The sequence below is a fragment of the Rattus rattus genome, chromosome 7, assembly GCF_011064425.1.
Source record: "Rattus rattus isolate New Zealand chromosome 7, Rrattus_CSIRO_v1, whole genome shotgun sequence".
Taxonomy (NCBI): domain Eukaryota; kingdom Metazoa; phylum Chordata; class Mammalia; order Rodentia; family Muridae; genus Rattus; species Rattus rattus.
In genome coordinates this window covers 87,568,820-87,588,508 of record NC_046160.1, presented here as the reverse complement: position 1 = coordinate 87,588,508, position 19,689 = coordinate 87,568,820, and the positions used below count along the sequence as shown (strand labels likewise).

The 19,689-nt window shown below is 41.9% G+C and overlaps 3 protein-coding genes across 5 annotated transcripts in view; 2 read left to right on the top strand and 1 right to left on the bottom strand.

Moving 5' to 3' along the window:
* The window catches only part of LOC116905161 (60S ribosomal protein L26-like), a 48,917-nt gene extending 31,649 nt beyond the window's left edge, over window positions 1–17,268 (top strand). The window contains exon 2 of the mRNA XM_032907935.1: window positions 17,230–17,268. The gene's annotated coding sequence lies outside the window, so the exon portion shown is untranslated. The remainder of the gene's footprint in view (window positions 1–17,229) is intronic.
* Slc38a6 (solute carrier family 38 member 6) overlaps window positions 1–19,689 on the bottom strand; it is a 61,698-nt gene that overhangs the window by 14,109 nt on the left and 27,900 nt on the right. For all 3 annotated transcript variants that reach the window (XM_032907930.1, XM_032907932.1, XM_032907933.1), the window contains exons 6-8: window positions 10,221–10,299; window positions 2,958–3,040; window positions 2,512–2,570 (exon numbers count right to left, since the gene is read on the bottom strand). In XM_032907930.1, coding sequence (XP_032763821.1) covers window positions 2,512–2,570; window positions 2,958–3,040; window positions 10,221–10,299 — 221 coding nt within the window. The remainder of the gene's footprint in view (window positions 1–2,511; window positions 2,571–2,957; window positions 3,041–10,220; window positions 10,300–19,689) is intronic.
* On the top strand, window positions 16,859–17,277 carry LOC116905162 (60S ribosomal protein L26-like). The gene has a single exon (XM_032907936.1). The coding sequence runs from the start codon at window positions 16,869–16,871 to the stop codon at window positions 17,250–17,252; it is 384 nt and encodes a 127-aa protein (XP_032763827.1). The 5' UTR covers window positions 16,859–16,868; the 3' UTR covers window positions 17,253–17,277.

Below are 19,689 nucleotides of genomic sequence, written 5' to 3'. Positions count from 1 at the left end.
AACTGTTTTCTGTATTGATTCTATAAAATATAATATAAATGTGTATGCATACACATTCTTAAAAAAATCAATGGGCAGAGATGCCGCTACAGGTGAGGAATGGACAGGACCCAGCCACAGACAGGAGAGAATCATGGGGAGTCTCACATTTTAAAAAACTCAGTTAGCTGAGCATGTAGAGCACAGCTTGAATCCCAGCCCTCAGGAGGCAGAGGCATGGGCAGATAAAATTCTGTGAATTCCAGGCCTGTCTGGTCTAGAGAGTAAGCTCATGGCCAGCCAGGGTTACATAGTGTAACCCTGTCTTAAAAAAAAAAACAAAAAAAACAGGGACTGGAGCGATGACTCAGCAGTTAAGAGCACTGATTGCTCTTCCACAGGTTCTGAGTTCAATTCCTACCAACCAAAGGTGGCTCACAACCATCTGTAATGGGACCAGATTCTTCTGGTGTGTCTGAAAATAGCTACTGTGTACTCATCATATAAATAAATAAACTCTTAAAAACAAAACAAAAATAGAAATAGAATCTGTAATAAACGTGGTAATAAAAACAGCATTAAAAATGTATATTCTTCATGGTCTTGTTGGAATCTAAATTTCAACTGTTCTCACAGATAGAAATCCAAGTAGATGATTTGTGGAGCATCACGATTAATATGGGAGAATTATTTCCATGTGACTCCCCCAGCAGAAATCTGCACTGAATTTAAGAGTATCTGCTGCAGCAGAAACAAAACACTATAATAGACATATTGTATCAATACATTCCACCTGTGTTAAGCTATTGACTGTGAAAACTGAATTACTTCTACCTATGAAATGCTTGCCTTGTTGATTAAGTGCCAGGGTAGAATTCAGTACGTTATCTACACTCGATTAAGATCCACACATTCCTATGGGATGTGGGATACTGTCTAGCCATGAAGACGCTTCTCAACAAAACCTTACGATGAAAATACCTACTGTTTCTCTCTATAGTATGGAACCTCAAAATTATATGCTAAACTGTCATTACCTGAGGTGGCTGGGGGGATAATTTTAATGTAGGTAAATTAAGAAATGACCAAGCTCTGTTAAATATTTCAGCCTTAACACATTCCTTACAATATAAATGTTTATGAATAGTGAAATCAGGGTTACTTGCACTTAATTTTAAGTTGCTTTATCCTCTGTCTCAGAAGATGATTTAACCAAAGACAGATGTCATGCAAATATGACTGGTGTGCATGCATACATAGTGGGTATGTGGTTGTTCATTTGTGTGGCTGCATGTGCATGTGTATGTGATGTGTATGGACTTTTTATGCACATAAATGTAGTGGTATGTGGCTGCAGACTGTGTGGCTGTATGTGCACGTGTGTGTGCACATGTGGAGATCAGAAGTCACCCTTGGGTATCATTATTCAGGGGTTATTCATCTTGCCCTTTGAGAGTCTCTCGCTGGCCTAGAGTCCACTGAGTAGAAGTAGGCTGGGTTGGCTGACGAATGGGACCCAGAAATCCATGAGTGTTCCACCCCCCACTTCCCACCCCCCCACACCAACTCCCCCCCACTCCCCACCACCCAGCACTGGAATGTGAGCATTACAGCATGCCCAACTTTTCACTTGGGTCCTAGGAACTGAATGCAAGCCGTGACACTTGCAAGGCAAACACCACCAGCTGAACCAGCTTCCCAGTCCAGGGGCTGTTTTGACAGTTTTGGAGTCTGGTACTATAGTTTGCTTGTTTACATGTGACATTGCCCCTTGATTCATTGATCAGTAACTAAGAGAAAGTTTAAATGCTCAGAAAAGGGTTACTTGTGATATACACATTTCTGGCAAATTAAAAATATTTTATCCTATGTAAGGTTTAACATTTATATACTTATTATGGAATAGAATATAGGAAATAAGGAAAAGTTTATTAAAATCTTATATGTGAGGATGTGTCTTAGGAGAATTAAAAAGCCTACGTTAAATTATTTTATAAATATAAAATAAGTTAAACTGCCATATGATATAAAATAAAAATCTGATAATTAAATATATTATCTGCATATGAAGACAAATATTTATTCCCAACATTTTCTTTATGGGAACACTGTTTGTCGACTAAGCAGGGTGGACAGGATTGCATTCCTACCCCATTCTCCTTACAGCTTTCCCACCAAGTCTCAAACTCTAACTCCATCAAGGAATAAGGCTTCAGGACGCTCTGTGAGCTGACTGAGGAGCAGCCCACAGCTCGGCAGAGCGCTACAGCTGTCAGGCTCTGTTCTGCCCAGGGTCTTAGCCAGTGCTGGGCATCCCTCTCCAGAGAACTACAAGATACTAAATTTGTTTTAAGCTTCTTTAAAATGGACAAAATGAATATTCCTGTGACTGAAATGAATTCTGTGTTGAAAAATGGTGCTGTTAATAATATACCATGGGCTACGGTGCCCAGTGCAAAGCAGCTAAAGACGTCACTAACACAGTTGCATTTTTTTTGATGAAATAAGCAATGTATTATATTTTAAACTTACCACAAGAGCAAAGAACACCATAAAGAAAAATGATAGACTGCTTGTGTAGCCAAGAAAGCCTGTAAAATACCAATAAAATAAAAAGCAATTTATAAGGCAAGTGATGGGGACTTAGGAATCGAGCCATGCATCTCGGGCATGCTCCTGTTGCTGCTTGGTGCCTGGGCCTGGGGTCTGTCCGTCTGTTACACTGTGTAGCTCTGCACAGCAGGGCGAGAACTGGCTTGCCACTGGCAGTGCAATGCAAAGGAAGGCTAGCTCCTCAATGCTCTGCTGTAATGACTTCATTTTAGCGGCCAGACAAAATGCTACTGTAAGCCAAGTCATACGTTAGCTAAGCAAGGCTGAGGACAGAGTCACGGAAATAGGCCAAGTTTAAAAGGACTCACAGCACTACTCTTCTAAAAGCTTCTTACTCTGTAGACCCCGAGTTCCTTCAGACTCACCTATTTTGGGGAGCAGTGAGAGAGGGAACACAATGCCGACACAGATTATGATTAGCAGCATCTGTCCATCAAGATACCAAGCCCTGTCAGGAAAAACACTGTTAGGCACAGGACACAGGACTCATTCATGTCTGTCTTAACGCACATACACGGTGGGGGGGTCATCCATTAGCAAGAAAACCCCACATTTTCGTTAAATGTTGTTAGGGAACCCTGCACTATTAATACCACATATGAACTTAGGGAATGTATTAAAATAGTATTGGGATGAGTCTGTAACTCAGCACAAAGGCAAGACCAACAGTTTGAGGCTGGCCTGGACTACATAGTGAGCCTTATCTCCAACAACACAATGCCTGAACCATGACAACACACAATGCCCAATGAGATGCCATTTTTTCCAGTTACCAAAATAACAAGTACTTAAAAATGAGACGATAACTCCTATTGGTGAGGAGTACCGAGGTGCACCAAACACTGCCGAGAGCTAAAACCATGTGAATTCTCACATGGAAAGCAGCTGGCAATAGATGCTAAGAGCCTTCTAATAATTATGCCGCACAAGACTTATAAAATACCATTAACAACAAAACATCAGCAATAGGAACGAAGACTTTTATGAAATATTTATTGAGAAAATTTAAAATAATGAAACTGAAAAAATCATGAAAACTGGAAGCAAGCAAATATTTAATAGTACAACTCGGAAAGAGTGGCTATCATGAGAGTGTGTAGTCTGATGCTGTTTAGAGAAAAAATACAGATATTAAAATTGGACTGGAACTTTATAATCTCTGGGTGATAAAACAAGGAAGGAGTCATTTTCCTCATCATATCTCTACATTTCTCCAGAGTTTCAGGAAGGGGAATGAAACACCAGTTTAGAAATGCTAACCTTTTCTCTAAAAGCTATGAGAATACTGAATCAGAATGTTTAGTTAGCAGTGTGATCATGTGTTTGCTAATAAAGAAGGAACCTGGGCTGGGGCCTGTCAGTAAAGTGCCTGTCTCAAAAGCATGAGGAACTGCACTGGATCCACAGAACCCACCTAAAAAAAAAAAAAAAAAAAAGCTGGGCACTTGGCACAAAACCTGTGTGCTCTGGGGACCTGGAGGCAGGCTTGCTGGCCAGATCAGCCTCATTAGCAAGTTTAAACACAGTGAAAGACCCCGTCTTAAAAAGAAAAAGAAGTGAAAAGCACCTAAGAAACAATACCCCAGGTGTCTGATGTCCACACACGTGCACATACACATGTGCACACACACATTCATGTGCACACACACATTCATGTGCACACACACATTCATACACTGAAAGACAAATTATAGTACAGAGAGGAAATAGAAATACTTGAACATATATTTAATAATAAAAACATGTATTTAAATTTAATTAACTTATAATACATTAGATATTTATATATTTATGCATTGTATATATAAAAGATATGTATAAAGTATGTCTATAGTTATGTATATGTATAAAATATATACAAAATATTATTTAATGTCATATACAATAAATATATTTATATATAACACAAAGTATATTATACATAATAAATATATAATTTAAATGTGAAATATAAATAAAATAATATTTAATTATTTTTAATAATATAAATATATTTTAAAAGTCAGAAGGATATATCTAGAATATAAAAATGGCTATTATTAAATGGTTATAATACATGGGTACAGATATAATTTTAATTTCTTAATATATCTATAAAAAATTTTAAAGTTAATTCCCCAAGTGTTCATGCCTTTCACTGTTCATGTAAAAGACAAACAATTCATGATAGAAATACACAAAAATATAAGAAGAAAAATCTAATAACAGTTGCTAGTTAAATGTATCTATCCGGAGATTACTGCAATTCAGTTAGTAAAATAGTCTAGGATGTGCTGTAATTGGTCCAACAGGCAGTACTACGTTATTAATTAGTACCCTCTGGGAAAAAACGCCAATATGTAACCAACACAATGAAAGTGTAGTAATTAACCAAGAAGATCAGCAAAACCTATTAAGTATAAACCTAACTGTAACAATGTAAGGGAATAGAACCCAGCTGGGTGGTGGTGGTGCAAGGCCTTTAATCCCAGCTCTTGGGAGGCAAAGGGTAGGCAGATCTCTGAGTCTGAGGACAGTATGGTCTACAGAGTGAGTTTCAGGATGGCCAGGGCTAGGCAGAGAAACCCTGTCTGGGAAAATGAACAAATGAAAGAAAGGAAACCCAAGATAGAACAGGTCTGGGACACATCAAAGATCAATGGGGATTGGTATGGTGGTGGGTAGATGGTTTCAACTCAACCTAATGCCCCCTCCCCTGCCCTGTGATAAACTGTCCTCTTACACTCTCAATAGGTAGCCAGTGTCTCACTCTGATAAATTCAGAGAGTTTTCCTTTCAGTTTAAGAGCTGGCTTCTAGCATGTGTGGCCTTCACTGTTCAGTGGGTATTATTACACTCTGGCTTGTGAGGGCATCCTTTTGGTAGACCTTTACCCATTACTGCTGTAGGGACAACATCCTCTTTAAGAGAGCAAGGAGGGCTGGAGTGGTTGAGAGCACTGACTGCTCTTCCAGAGGTCCCGAGTTCAATTCCCAGCAACCACATGGTGGCTCACAACCATCTGTAATGGGATCTGATGCCCTCTTCTGGTGTGTCTGAAGACAATGACAGTGTACTCAGATAAATAAATCTTGAGAGAGAGAGAGAGAGAGAGAGAGAGAGAGAGAGAGAGAGAGAGAGAGAGAGAGAAGCAGCAGAGATGGCGCCATATTCCTGTCTTTACAAATGCAAAGATGCACAAGCGTTTCTGCTCAGCAGGGCTGAGGACTGCCGCGGTGCTCTCTAGCTACACCTGCACGGGCCCCTCCCTCGTGGTGTGCAGGAGGTACGATGAAAGCAACCACAGAATAAACACAAACTGATACTCAACATGTGCATCTTCTAGTCACTCTTTTTGAATAAAAAAAAAACCAAATAGGAACTTCAAAATAGCCCTTCCCAAGAAACACCTGGCAACAAAACTCTGAAACTGGCAGCAAGCCCGGGGCTCTGTGTCTGAAACCTCTTTCCTTTGGGGACCCAGTATCAGACCCAGACGGCTGCAGTGCCAGTAGAAAAATGGCCCCGGGGGAGGAGCTGAGCAGATCCCATCTGTTAGCACTGCTTTTCCTGCTGGATAACAACACTGCATTGTCTACTGAGTGTCTGTTAGGAGAGCACAGCTCATGATCAGTGTTCTAATCAAACGAAGAAAGAAAGAAAAAAGAAAAAAATGGTTACAAACCAACCTGACTCTTGAGAGAGAGAGAGAGAGAGAGAGAGAGAGAGAAGGAGAGAGAGAGAGAGAGAGAGAGAGAGAGAGCGGCACAGGAAGGTGGAGCTGTGTAAAAGGGTGTGTGTTAAGCCATAGGACCACAACTTTCCCCTTGCATAGGATTAAAGGAACACTTTGAAATCCTGAGGTATGGCTGAATGTGGGAGCAGAAAATGGAATCCGTGTCTCTCCATGAGAGTGGAGACTGACACAGCCCTGACTGAAGGGTGTGTGGCATCAAACTTGCAGAGCTAGGGAATGCTTGGGCTGGAGGGGGCTCAGAGGTCACCCTGTCCAGCATCTTCATTTCTTGTGTAAGGGCGGGGGGCTCTCACAGCAGCAGTGAAAACTCAACCCAGCAGCAAGTCTGAGTTAGGGTGGTTTGGGGTTTTTCCCTAGAGGACCCTTCATCTATTCTAAGGTCATGCTTCACATTTTCTTCAGGACTGAACTTAAAATCTTAAAATGAAAAGGATTTTGTTTTAAAACAGTTTGTGTAGACCTGGAGACTGGTTATTATGAGTCATTTCTTATATTTGTCGATTGGTGTTAATAAAACCAATCATTAAGACAAAGATTTCTTTCTCATTCATTCATTATCAATAAAGGCCACATAGTGAGACATGGGCAGTGTGCTCCCATCTCACTTGCAGGCCCCAGACAATTGCACTGTTTGGCGATGGCCATTGTCCAAAGAGCAAATGAGATTAAGCCTAAGCCCAAAGAATACAAACCAGCAATAGCAGTCTTAAAACGTACACATTAAATACATTTATTTTACAAACCAAGATTTTAGGAAAATTTATTGCACATAAATTTTTTTCTAAGAGGAGAAAAAAAGACTTATCTAACTGAACTCCTGTTTTCCTACCGAGACCTAAATATACATTCTCTTTGAGCCAAAAGAATTAGAGTAAAAGGTTTTATACTTCCTAGAAAACTTGTTTGATCTGTGGGTTTAATCCTATATGATAAAAATGCTGCAACTATGAAACACAGAGTATAAATCCTTAGCTGGATTGCAAATGCTTGGCACGCAGATGTTTTTTCCATTTTTTTTAATGAAAACCAGATTTATTTATAAGTTGCTCTAATTTCATTCTTGAATAGAATGGAACAAGAGTATCGTATGTTCTCAATTAGGACCATGCTCACATCCCATATCAATTATGTAACTCAAATGCAGGACAACTTAATTGTGTCAATCACAGCCCCTGACAAGACCATTAAATGTTAACAGAGAGCTCCCAACTTTTAACAACTATAGATTTAAAAAGTACAAGTTATTCTAGGAAAAATATAGATGTATCTTAAGAGTTTGGTATTACTGATTTGTATTTCCAATAGTAACTTTTTGAAATTAGAATATATGAGCACAAAGTGATGTGACAGCATCTTTATAAAGGGTCAGAGTTCATGAAGCTATCCATACCCACAGACAACCCAGAAAATAAAGACACTTGAAAAATCTTAAGTAAACTTACAATAAACCAATTGTCAAAATAAAAGGTCACTATCATGTGATCTCGGTGAAGAAATATGGCTGCATAACTAGGCTAGGAATAAACCGCCCCACCCCCACGTTCATTACCGCAACATTTGTCTCTGACTTTATAAGATTAGGCTTCAAAGACTAATGCCCTGTATCCAATTAATATAGTCTCTAAATAAATGAATGCAGGACGTGTAAAACAATATGAGTGATCAAAAATGTGCAATTTTCACACACCGTGGGTGAAAATCGGTGACAGTAATTGCAGCATGCAGTTTTTAAAAGCCCATTTGTGCTAGAAAGAGAACATTTATATAAAGGTTTTACTGATATGAGCGAAACAGGAGTTTTCAACTGTTTAAAACAAACAAGAAAACAATAGTAGACATGGCAACTGATTTAAAGCGAGAAATTTAAAGCAGATAAAACCCCTCCATTTTAATAGCAGTTCTACTACACAGCGCTTTCAGTGTTTCTAAATGTACTTAAAACATGTTAGTAGAAGTCACCGAATTCAGGACCTAAAGCTAAAATAAAAGATAAACACAAGCTTGGTGGCACATGACAACTATTAGGATGAGCAGTCTACTCATGCTTGACTCTGAGCTTCCGGCAGTCTGAAGAAAACGGAAATATACCACTAATATAATCACAGCACTGGAACGCCCCTGTTCCCCTCATGTACACTGTGCCCTTAGAAGCGTGTACACACGTGCCACCTTATTTGACCATTATAACAACTCTGTTAAGGAAGCAACTAAACAAAGATAAGGTCATTGGTGACCTCTTTTTCTTTTAATTAGTTAATGAAGTAATGAATTAATTTATCATATGTGCACTGTTATATTTACCCGCATATATGTCTGTCTGTCTGTGTGAGGGCATCAGATCCCCTCAGGAACTGGGGCTAGAGACAGCTGTAAGCTGCCATGTGGGTGCTGAGAATTGAACCCAGATCCTCTAAAAGAGCAGTCTGTGCTCTTAACCACTGAGCTTCTCCAGCCTTTTCCCAAGGCTTATCTGTTTTTGCTTTTTTAAATAGTACTGAGAATTGAACCCAGGGCCTTGGGCATGTTGGTGAACACCTGCCAGAGTCACTCCCAGCCCTCACTGGTGCCTTCAAAGCCCCAGGTAAAGAAACCTGTAGCTCATGGCAAGCAGGCGGGCCAAGAGGTGGGTGTTTGAGGCTAACTAGTGTGAAAGGAATGGGATGAATGTTTCCTTACTTCTCTATTCTTCCTCACATTGCTTTGAGTTATTAGCTCTAGATACACATTTCTCACTTGGAATTCAAATAACAAAGGAATAGGTTATTAAGATTTTTGTGTATTTCACACAGCTACTTCTTAGAGCAGCCAGATGTCTAACATAATCGATAATCAAAAAGCTGACTGTAAATCCAGGAATGGGGGAGCATGTTGTGGGACCCTAACGAGCTACAAAGTGCCAGGTGAAGGGTGCCTTCTGAGGATGAAGACCGTGAAGGACGTATTATCCTCATTTTAATGCCATCTTGACAGTTCCTATTTAGTTGGAAAATAACTCCTTCCCTTACATACTCACATCTGCACATGTCTGCTTCTTCAGGAGAAGCCAACTTCTCTAAGCTGAGAACTAACGTTTGAGGTTTTCCTCTGCATTCCAGATAAGTTTGATTACTGGGGAAATAACCAAATACTCCAGTCTAGAAACAGGGCAGTCCTTTGTTGTGGTTTGAAAACTGGACAATTAATAGGCTTAACCCCATTTATTTTTCTAGGGAAAAAAAAAAAGGAAGTCTTGTTCTAGGTATCAAAAAGAAAGGTATAATGAACGTGGGTTCCTTACCCATAAAAAGAGTTAAGTCAACATATTCTGAAGGAGCCTGTGTTTTTAGAGGAGAAAGGAAGTGAGCTGGGTCCAGCTTTATTTCCAACATGAAGAAAGGCAAAGTGAAACAAGCTTTCACCCATAGCTCTTTATGCCGTCTAACATGAAACTCACACAGTGGCTGCAACCATCGTATTCTTTGTCACAACACCCTGCTGAGAGGTGACAGCAGAGCCCACTCCATCCATGTTCCTCCCACATAGAGATTCTGAGGCTTCCCCAGTATCCCCCATCTTCATGCCCTTAGATGCTTCTTCACTTTTCTCTAAGAACCAATTCGAACTTGATTGGCCTTCCTTCAAGGAGCACAAGGGCCCGGGCGTCTGTGGTTGGCAGCACAGTGCTCCAACCCAGTGGATCATCAGCAGACATGTGCAGACATGTGCATACAAGTGCACAGTATTTTCTCTATTGCTGCTCCACTCCACAAACCCTCTACGTATCCCGAGGACATGCACTGTATTTTTTCTCTTGCCACTAGGTTTTAATAAAAGCATAATGGACAAATGAATAAACAGATTATGAATGGAGGGTAGGGTGGCTCAATGGATACAACGGAACATTTTTTCTTACCCACTGTGGTCACTAGGCAAAACTTCTGAAATAGCAGCAGGAAGCTCTGTTTTAATAATTAAAAGGTAAGATGACATAGCTGCAAAAAGAACAAACAGAATTCCTATTAGAATCAAGCCATTCACATAGATTCAAAGAGTAATCTGTTCAGGAACACATATGTCCACAGGCTCTTGGGCAGCATACAGAAGATAACTTTAGGCTTTCCAGTAAGCTAACTTACAATGAACTAGTCCAAACACATATACAGCAGAAAGCAAGGTAAATGACGCTGTAGAGAAGAATCAGCAAGCTTATCATAGAACCTTTGTTAATATTGCAAATCCAAAGATAAGAGAACTGTGTATTTTGTAATAGGACATTTAGAGTGAAATTGTTTCAAGCTTTGCAAAAACTCACTTTCCCATTGTTTCCTCTGTCCAATGTACAAAAAGTTAATAACAAATACAAAACAAGTACAAAACTAGTAACTGATCACTTGCTGTTGTTAAATTTAACTAGGAAGAAAGGTCTCTCAGAAGCCCAAGCCCCTCATCTCTTCCTCTCTCTGCTACATATTATGAAACACGAGCAGAATAAACAGGAACTTTATTTAAGGCTGTCCTTTGAATCATGGCACGGGACAGCCGGTTAGGGATCCAGAGCTTCACAGCCCTGCCTTATCTGTGTGTGTCAGAAACCAAATGAAGCACTGAACCCGGATTTTATCTGATAGCATATGAGAAATAACTAGCTTTTATATCATTTAATAATGGTACTATTCCTTATGTGGTTATTAAAACACACATTCTGGTGCTGGAGAGATGCTCAGTGGTTGGCTACCAGCATTGCTGGGCAGCTCAGAACTAGGTGTAACTCCAGCTCCAGGAATCTGATACCTCATTTTGTCCTACATGCACACACACACACACACACACACACACACACACACACACACACACACACACACACACACACACACATACACACACACACATACACACACACACACACACACACACACACACACACACACACACACACACACACTTTTAAAGAGCCAATGACAAATTCACCCCTGAAGGATGAAGAGTGTGTTCTATGTGCACATTGCTTTTTCTTCTCATTTATATTTCAGGAAACATTCCCCTTTCTCTTTGGACTTATAAAAACTAAGAACGCCAATGAATGCCAGTCTGAACAATGGAGGTCTGGAGGAAGTTGGATGAAAAGGCGCACAGTTTGAGAACAGTGCATTTCTCAGGCAAGGTGAGTAGCTGAGCCCTGCAGTTATAATGCTGTGATGATTTAACTCTGAAGAATAATGACACATGTTAGTTTGCAGGAGAAGAAATAATCACATGACAACAGTCAGTCTTTTTTGGGGGGTAAAACAGCAGGTGCTTATGGTAAAGGTAATTTTAGAACAGGCAAGTAACAATCACTTGCAATAAAAACACGCACCTGTATCTTGTAATTTATGACTTTCTTTTTCTCCAGAAGAAACATGGCTGCTCACTAAGACATGTGTACAAGCCCTTAGCTATGGCTGCTGTAAGCATCAGGATCTGAACATGTCTTCTAACTTGTTACATTTTCTCAGGAGAAACACTGTGAGCTGGGGACAGGACAGAGGAGACCATGCCTACCTCCTCATTCAAGGGTTTGGAGTCATCACAGTGTTTTGTTTTCCAAAGAACTAACTATATGCCATGATGTAATGCAGACTGGCTGAGAAACTCCTTAAATGTATCTTGAGAGGGGGGAGGGGAAAGGAGACAAAAGTACATTCAGCAAAGGGACCGACAGAACAAGGGAAGCAGAATGACTTCCGACCCAACACTTTTATCATCTGCTCATTGGGCCTTGGGCTGGGATTCATCCAACACCATCTGCATTTCTAAAGTTTCAGACATCCATCGCTTCCAGTAATTTTCTATTTTTTTGATCTTTAATTGTAAAAAAGCTACAATGAGCGTGAGATTGTATTTCTTTCCCATATACAATCTGTCATTCTTCCCAGGATTCTATTAGCCTCCGGCTAATCAGGCCATCACTTCTGCGCTGAAGCCTTCTGCTTTTCAAACGGGAGTCCTGTTTCAATAGATTCAAGGCTGAAGTGCCATGTGTATTTTAGGAAATACGAACTCACTAAACATATGTTTCTCTGGTTTTTTTTTTTTTTTTTAAGGCCTCTCAGTATACGCGAGTATAATAAAACATGTAAAACCCTGCTTCTTCCTTGGAGAATGCTGGTGTGTTTTAAGAGCTACAAAACCACAGATTCTACCATGGGGAAAATCCCACTGGTTGAGCAAGTAAAACAAAGAAATCTCACTGTTAAAGCTACTTTTTCTTAACCGCAAATAAATTTTCATGTAAGTACTAACACTAACATACAATGTACAACACTGAGAACAAAAGATGACTAGATACACTAGAATTACATCTTAATGACAGCTATATCAAAAGATCAGCCAATAAAGTAAGCTGAGAAAGGTTTAAAAAGTATTATCAGCGGGAAAGCTCATTTATCCACTGTTTTTAAGCAAAAGGCCACTAGGTCGAGAAGCTGGTTACCATGTCATTGGTCCCATGTCTTCTATTAATGGCATAAGGAAATGGTTAAGACATCTTGGAGCGACAGGTCATAAGCAGAAATTTGTAAGTGATTTTTGCTGGCATCTATCTATGGTATAGACTACAATACAAAATGCTTCCTCCAAATTAATGGTTGCACCAGAATCATCCACAAGGGCCATAGTTACAGTCAAACAGCTCTTGCCTCCTTAATATCAAAGCCAAGATCTGTGCACAAGATACACCTGGACGACAGCTATCAGCCATTACAAATCATCAGTGTTGCCACAGTAGCCGAATAGGTATTCTTTCCCCTTTGCTTTGCCTGGAAAGAAAATGTAGAATCCTGTCAACCTAGTCAAGACACAGGAATTGAAAGCCACATGGCAACAGAGACGTCTGATCAGGCAATAGCAGGTGATAAGTATCACTACTGCCTGACCGTCACGGGAGACCCGAGGACTAACTGCTGCCTGACCGTCACGGGAGATGCGAGTTGGGACGCCGAGGAGAAAGGCTAGGGACTGAGAACAGCTGCTCACGCTGGGCACAGCACGCCTATTGCATGCTTGGCTATATTCTAAGTGATAGGAAGCTCTTTGTACATCTTTTCTACACTCACCTGCCAGGAAGACATGGTTTCACCCACAGAAATGGAGTCCTGTGTACTAATTTGCTATGTGGATGCTGGTGGAAACAGTTGGTCTGACTTGAGGAGCTCGCTCTATTAAATGCTAGTTTGCTCTGGGCAAGTGGAGAAGCAATCAGCCAATGCCAAGAAAAATAAGAAAACTCTGTCAAAGGGCCCTCTCTAGAATAAAGCCATTTATTTATTCATTCATTCATTCATTCATTCATTCATTCATTCATTCATTCATTTCAGCATTTAAGCAACAAACTGCTTTTGGCTGCTGAGCTCATCAGTTGGGCTCAAAGAAGAAAACGCAGTCTACAACCAAGATCAAAGCTTCACACCACACTGGAGCCATCCTGCCGTGCTAATGGAGTGCACTTGGGGCTGTGGAGCTTCTGTTGGAGTAACTGGCTCAACACTCAGGAGCTTCATGCCAGGACTCCATAGCATCCGCTGTCATCGTTTAGCCTCCTATTTGCATGTATTGGAGATTTGACACATCACTGAAACCTCAAAGAAATAACGAAAAGCAACCCCTTTCCTCTCTCTCTCTCTAAGCTTTAGGAACTAGTGTCCCCCAGTAACCTGAGATATTTCTCCGGTTGTCATTAATTAACCACACAACTTAACAAGAAAAGACACGACTGAATTTGGGCCCAAACAATCATTAGTCTAAAAGACAATTAGTCGTGTTGTTAGACACTTAGGAGAACATGCATGAAGCTATTTTAAAAATAGCACTGGGGGCGGGTGGTGGTGGTGGCAACGTCTCAGAGGTTAGTCAGCGGCCTAAACAAACAGAGGCACTATGGTTTGCCTTTCCATGGGAGAGACTTGGTGTTATTGCAAACTTGTCTTTAGTCATGGATAATAACTACTTTATTCAAGATGGCTCATTAACCTGGTGTTTCCACTAGATTTCTAAATGCCATGGAAATTCTAGCCCCACTCAAACTGTATAAATCTCTTTTTAAAAAGGAATCATTTTTCCCTCAAAATCTCTATAAAACAATGTAATTTCCCTAAGCTGTGCAATACTGGAAAAAAATTCACATGGTGGAAAATGTTCCTTCACTGTCCTAAAAGAGCTTTTACTTTATAGTTAAGACCCTAAACCTAAGAAGCAGGCCGAGTGGCTAGTTAGGTCCTATTCCAGCTACTCAGAGATCAAGAAGTTCAAGGCCTGCTTGTCTCCAACAGAGGGAAAAAGAAGGCTGGGTGAAAACACTGTGGTAGAGAGCCTGCTTAGCATGCATGCAATCCTCTGCCACACACACACACACACACACACACACACACACACACACACACACACACACACACACACACACACACATACACACACACACACGATCATCCATTTTAAAACTCTTGTTATCAAACTTCAACTGAAATCATTGCTAATGCATTGCTTTTGAAATGACATGTTACTACTAAATTTTGTCAAGGCAAATGCTTGTGAAAAAGGACTCCTCTCCAATTCCCTGTACTCCTAGACTTTTGCAATATTTTCTAGAATTCGGAGATAATACTGTTCAGGCTTTAAAACAAAACAAAACAAAACAAAACAAAACAACCACAAAGCCGCAGTGTGCCTGGCCAGCAGATGGTGTTGTAGCAGCATTCCCAAGCCCGGCTCCCGAGGGACAAGCCAGACCTGTCCCTGCCATCACTACCCTGGGCTCCTCCCTCAGAATCATGAAAGGAAGAAGAGCACAATTTAAGGTGTCTAACACTACATCATGGATTGTGGTCACTCACTGAGTCTTCTCGTCTGTGAGACTCCGAGCCACCTTAGTGCAAAGGCAGCTGTGGTTCTCCCAACCCCTCACAGCCCAAACTGGAGGCTATCATCTGTGGATTCGGTGCCAGGCTGGAAACTTGGGCCATTCTAGCCATTTCAGGAGGTTTCAGTGAAGCTAGGTCTCTCCTGACAATGTATGGTGATTAATCCTCTGTGAGGACCTGTGGAGCTAAGCCATGAAGACTCACATCTTACAGAAGTAGAGTAAGTTGGCCCACTGCTGCTCGAGCCAGTCACAGCTCTGTGTTTGGAGTTGAGCAAGACGTGTGAATTAGGAACATTAACTGGCTTTGCTTTAATCATGGCCTTCCAAGAGTGAGTAGGACTTTCCTTGGCTTAACTAAGCTAAGGGGTGGTTTGCGGTTTGATTTCTGACAGTGCCGCCCACGAAATGGTCTACCACAGAAGTTCAATTTCACGTGAACCTGACTAGTTTTCAGCTTGTGGGAAGGAGTGAGCATAGCAATGCAGGAGCTGTGAGAGCAGCTGGCCTTCCCACTGCACTCCTTGGTCCTCTTAGATGGCGTTTAGTAAGTTCAAACCCAGCACTAGCATTCTCTTGCCAGCAACAACATTCAGCATTCAAGCTCTAGGATGTCTCCTTTCTCCCTCTGTCCCAGCAGAAACTTGCTCACAGCAAACCCTAACTCCGCCTGAGGCATGGGGCACAGTGGGCTATAGCTGGTACCCGCCTCTTTCAGGCTCCAAATCACCACTGCTGAGAGACCAGAGTCACAAGTGAGTAATATTTTCTATACGGCTCTCCATGTTCTAAAGGCCAATAACTCTAAAACCTTAAGTGTCCTAAATGTCGTAAGCAGCACTTTTCACGGGTTATTGGAAGGAAGCCCCCACCACAACCACTTTGGTAGGTCACACTGGTGCCTGTGGTCAGCATTAGTGCCTCACTTTGTTTACGACTATGGTAAGGGAATAAACCAGGCCTTCACCAAAAGAGCCACAGAATAAGTGGTCAAGTGCAATTTATGAATTTATGATCACTTTGCTCTTGTTTTTCCTTTTAGTGTTGGGGATTAAAACAAGAAGGCAGAGATGTTTAAACATCGCACAACTCAGAACAGAAGTGGGGGGCCACAGGAAATATGGATGAAATATATTGTGTGAAACTTTTTTTTTCTTTTTAAGAAAAAGAGAAGCTGGGTGTGATGGCTAACAGTGGTTGCCAACTTGACAGGCTCTAGAACACCTGGGAGACAAGTTTAACTGTGGCTCAAAGAGCCACACTGACTGTGGACAGTGCCACTCGGTGGGATTCCTGGAAAGAAGAAAATGGGGACAGAAGGGGGAGCACCACCGGTCCCTGCTCTGTACTGATTGCAGGGCACTCTGACTGCAGCCTTAGGGTCCTGAGGCTCTACCTTCCCCTTCCTTCCACTTCCCCTGGAGCTGCAAGCTGAGGTAACCCCGTGCTCAGATACTTGGTTGCGGCAAATATCGGGTGCGGTGCACACCTGCAATCCCAGTGCCCAGGCATCGAGGCAGAAAGACTAAGGCTCAGAGGCTAACCTGGACTGCACAGTAACACCCTGTAACACACAAAAGGGGGGGGAGAGACTGAAAGAGTTAAGAAGCTTTAAGACATGACACTTAACTAAAAATACAGACTCTGGGCTGGATCACAGCCGCCAAAATGAAGTTCAATCCCTTCGTGACTTCTGACCAAAGCAAGAACCGCAAAGGGCATTTCAATGCACCGTCTCACATTCGGAGGAAGATCATGTCTTCTCCTCTTTCCAAAGAGCTGAGACAGACATATAACGTTCAGTCTGTGCCCATCCGAAAGGACGACGAAGTTCAGGTTGTTCCAGGACACGACAAAGGCCAGCAGATCGGCAAAGTGGTCCAAGTGTACAGGAAGAAATACGTCATCGACATTGAGCGAGTCCAGCGAGAGGAGGCTAAGGGCACAATTGTCCTCATGGGCATCCACCCCGGCAAGGGGGTTATCACCAGGCTAAAGCTGGACAAGGACCACAAGAAGATCTGGAGAGGAAAGCCAAGTCCCGGCAAGTAGGAAAGGAGAAGGGCAAATACAAGGAAGAAACGATCGAGAAGATGCAGGAGTAGAGGTCTCATGCACGGCTTTCGTTAAAGACTGCTTAAGTGAAAAAAAAAGAAAATACAGACTCTGTGCCATTAATGCCTGAAAGAATTAACAAGCAATGGCGCCTTCCCCAAGGAACATGTCAGAATCTACACTTGTAGGCGAAAGCAGACTCTGAGCTCTGTATTTCCTACCAAGCCAAGAGAACGAGAGAGAGGGTTCCTTGAAGCATACGCCTACTTGACCAAAGGCAAGGTGACAGACCACAAAGCACCTGCCATGTGACCCGTGCTTCAGTTCTACAGTAATGGAGGAAGAATTTATGTGTGTTGGCTGAGAAAGGAAAACCTCTGGAAATATGTCGTCACTTACTCCTCACAGGCTCTCAATACATAAGCTTTCATTAATGTGACTAAAATGATGCGTACATCGCTCTAAAATAAACATTGCTAGCTTTCCTGAACTTAAGGGACATTTAAAATGTAGTGACGTCATCTAAGTGGGCCCTTTCTAGTTCTAAAACAAGCAGAGACCCAATGGTTTACACAACACCAAATCCAAGAACCCCCACCCCCACCCCATTCAAACAGTTGGTCACACAGTGTCATTGGAATGTTTTCAGAGACAAAGGGCACTTTTTAAAAAGTGGTGTATCATCTCCACTTCAATCACATACCTTAATGTCAGGGCCATGTGCTAAGTCTGGCAGTGTCCCCCAGTAGGAAACATAGCCCCAAAATGTAGAAGTGTTTGCGGTGGCATCTGATGGGAAAGGTTTAGGGTATGACTTAGCCCCGTTGTAAACAAGCACTGACAGCAGTGCTCTGTGTGAGCTCTGTGTGAGCTCTGTGTGAGCGCATGACTTCTGCCACATTTGATCTGGTAGGAAAGCCCTCACTGAACTTCTTTGGACTTCCAGCCTCCAAAAGCTAATAACTGTTTATTAAAAAAAATCGCCCACTGTTATTTTGTTAAAATGAGTTAAGAGTATCCTAGACGAGGAACCCAAATTAGCCTCTCTGTGGGCTTGTTTACATCAGAAACAATTCTGCTCTCAAGAAAACACTGGATTAGTCTAGTTTCTTTTATCTTTTACGTTTAGTCTTGACACTAGTGAAGGACCTGGCATTCTGTATGTGTGTACAGCCCACAGGTCAGCATGGGCTATCTTTCTCAATTGCTCTTTATATTTCTGAGACAGATTCCTCAAAGTGGTGCTCACTGATTCAGCTACATTAGCTGGCCAGCGAGTCCCAGAGAACCTCCTCTCTGCCTCACACCGGGCTGCCTAGGCAAGTACTGGGAGCCTGAGCTCAGACCCTTGCTCGCCCAACAAGCACCTTACCAACCAGAGTGTCTCCCTCCACTTCCCTCTTATTTTCAGTTTTTTTTTTTTTTAATTTGTTTGGTGTTCTGCTGGCATGTATGTCTGTATACCATGTACATTTTGCACATGAGGAGGCCAGAAGGGGGCATGAAATCCCTCTGGAACTTGAGTTACAGTTCTGAGTTGCCATGTGGGTGCTGGGAATTGAACCTGGGTCCTCTAAAACAGCAGTCAGTGCTCTTAACCACTGCGCTATCTCTCTAACTCAAAATGTTTAGGTCTAGAGTATTGAACATCTGAGACCACTCACTCCAGCAAAGCTCCAGACACTGTTGGGTACTGGGAGTAGAAAGAGGAATGGGACATAATCCCTGGACCTTACAGATGACTTTTTATGTCTTATCGTTTATGATGGCTTTTAAATGTTTTAATCTCCCTTGTAGCCCACCAACCACCAGAGGTAGTGGAAAAGGATATAGGGGTGGGGGAGTGGACATGTTTAGAAAGGTTCTTTGGAGCAACTCTCATCTGTGTTGTCTGGAAATCAGCAGTTCAGTTTACAGGTCAGCAGTGGCAGCTTGATCCAATGGCAAGCATTTCATGGATACATCAGCAGTCCAATTCTGTAGAGTCGGGTTAGCAACATTGGTGACAGCCAGGCCTCAGCTGACTCAAGTCAGCAGGAGGGAACCAGAGGGACACCAGGAGTTCTCAGCTGTGCCTCTCTCAGCAAAGTGAAGATCAGCGAAGGCTTGAGACTCACAAGCACTGTACCAGCAAGCCAAGCTCTGTCTTTGTCACTCCACAGAATCCTATTTATACCTTCCAAACATCGTGTGTTCTCCATGTGTCTTGCCCCAGCACATGCATCTGTCTCAGCTGACATCACTTTGCCAATCAGCCCAAGTCTGCAGAAGCAGAAGTGGAAGCTGATATAGCAAGAAACTTCAGCACACCACCGGAGGTTTTGTGGTGCATTTCTCTGTATGGTGTCCTGACAAATGTAACTCAACTATGCAGTCTAAGGAGGACCAGTACATGTGTGTTGTTAGCAAAGAATCTTTCATCACGTGTCCTTTC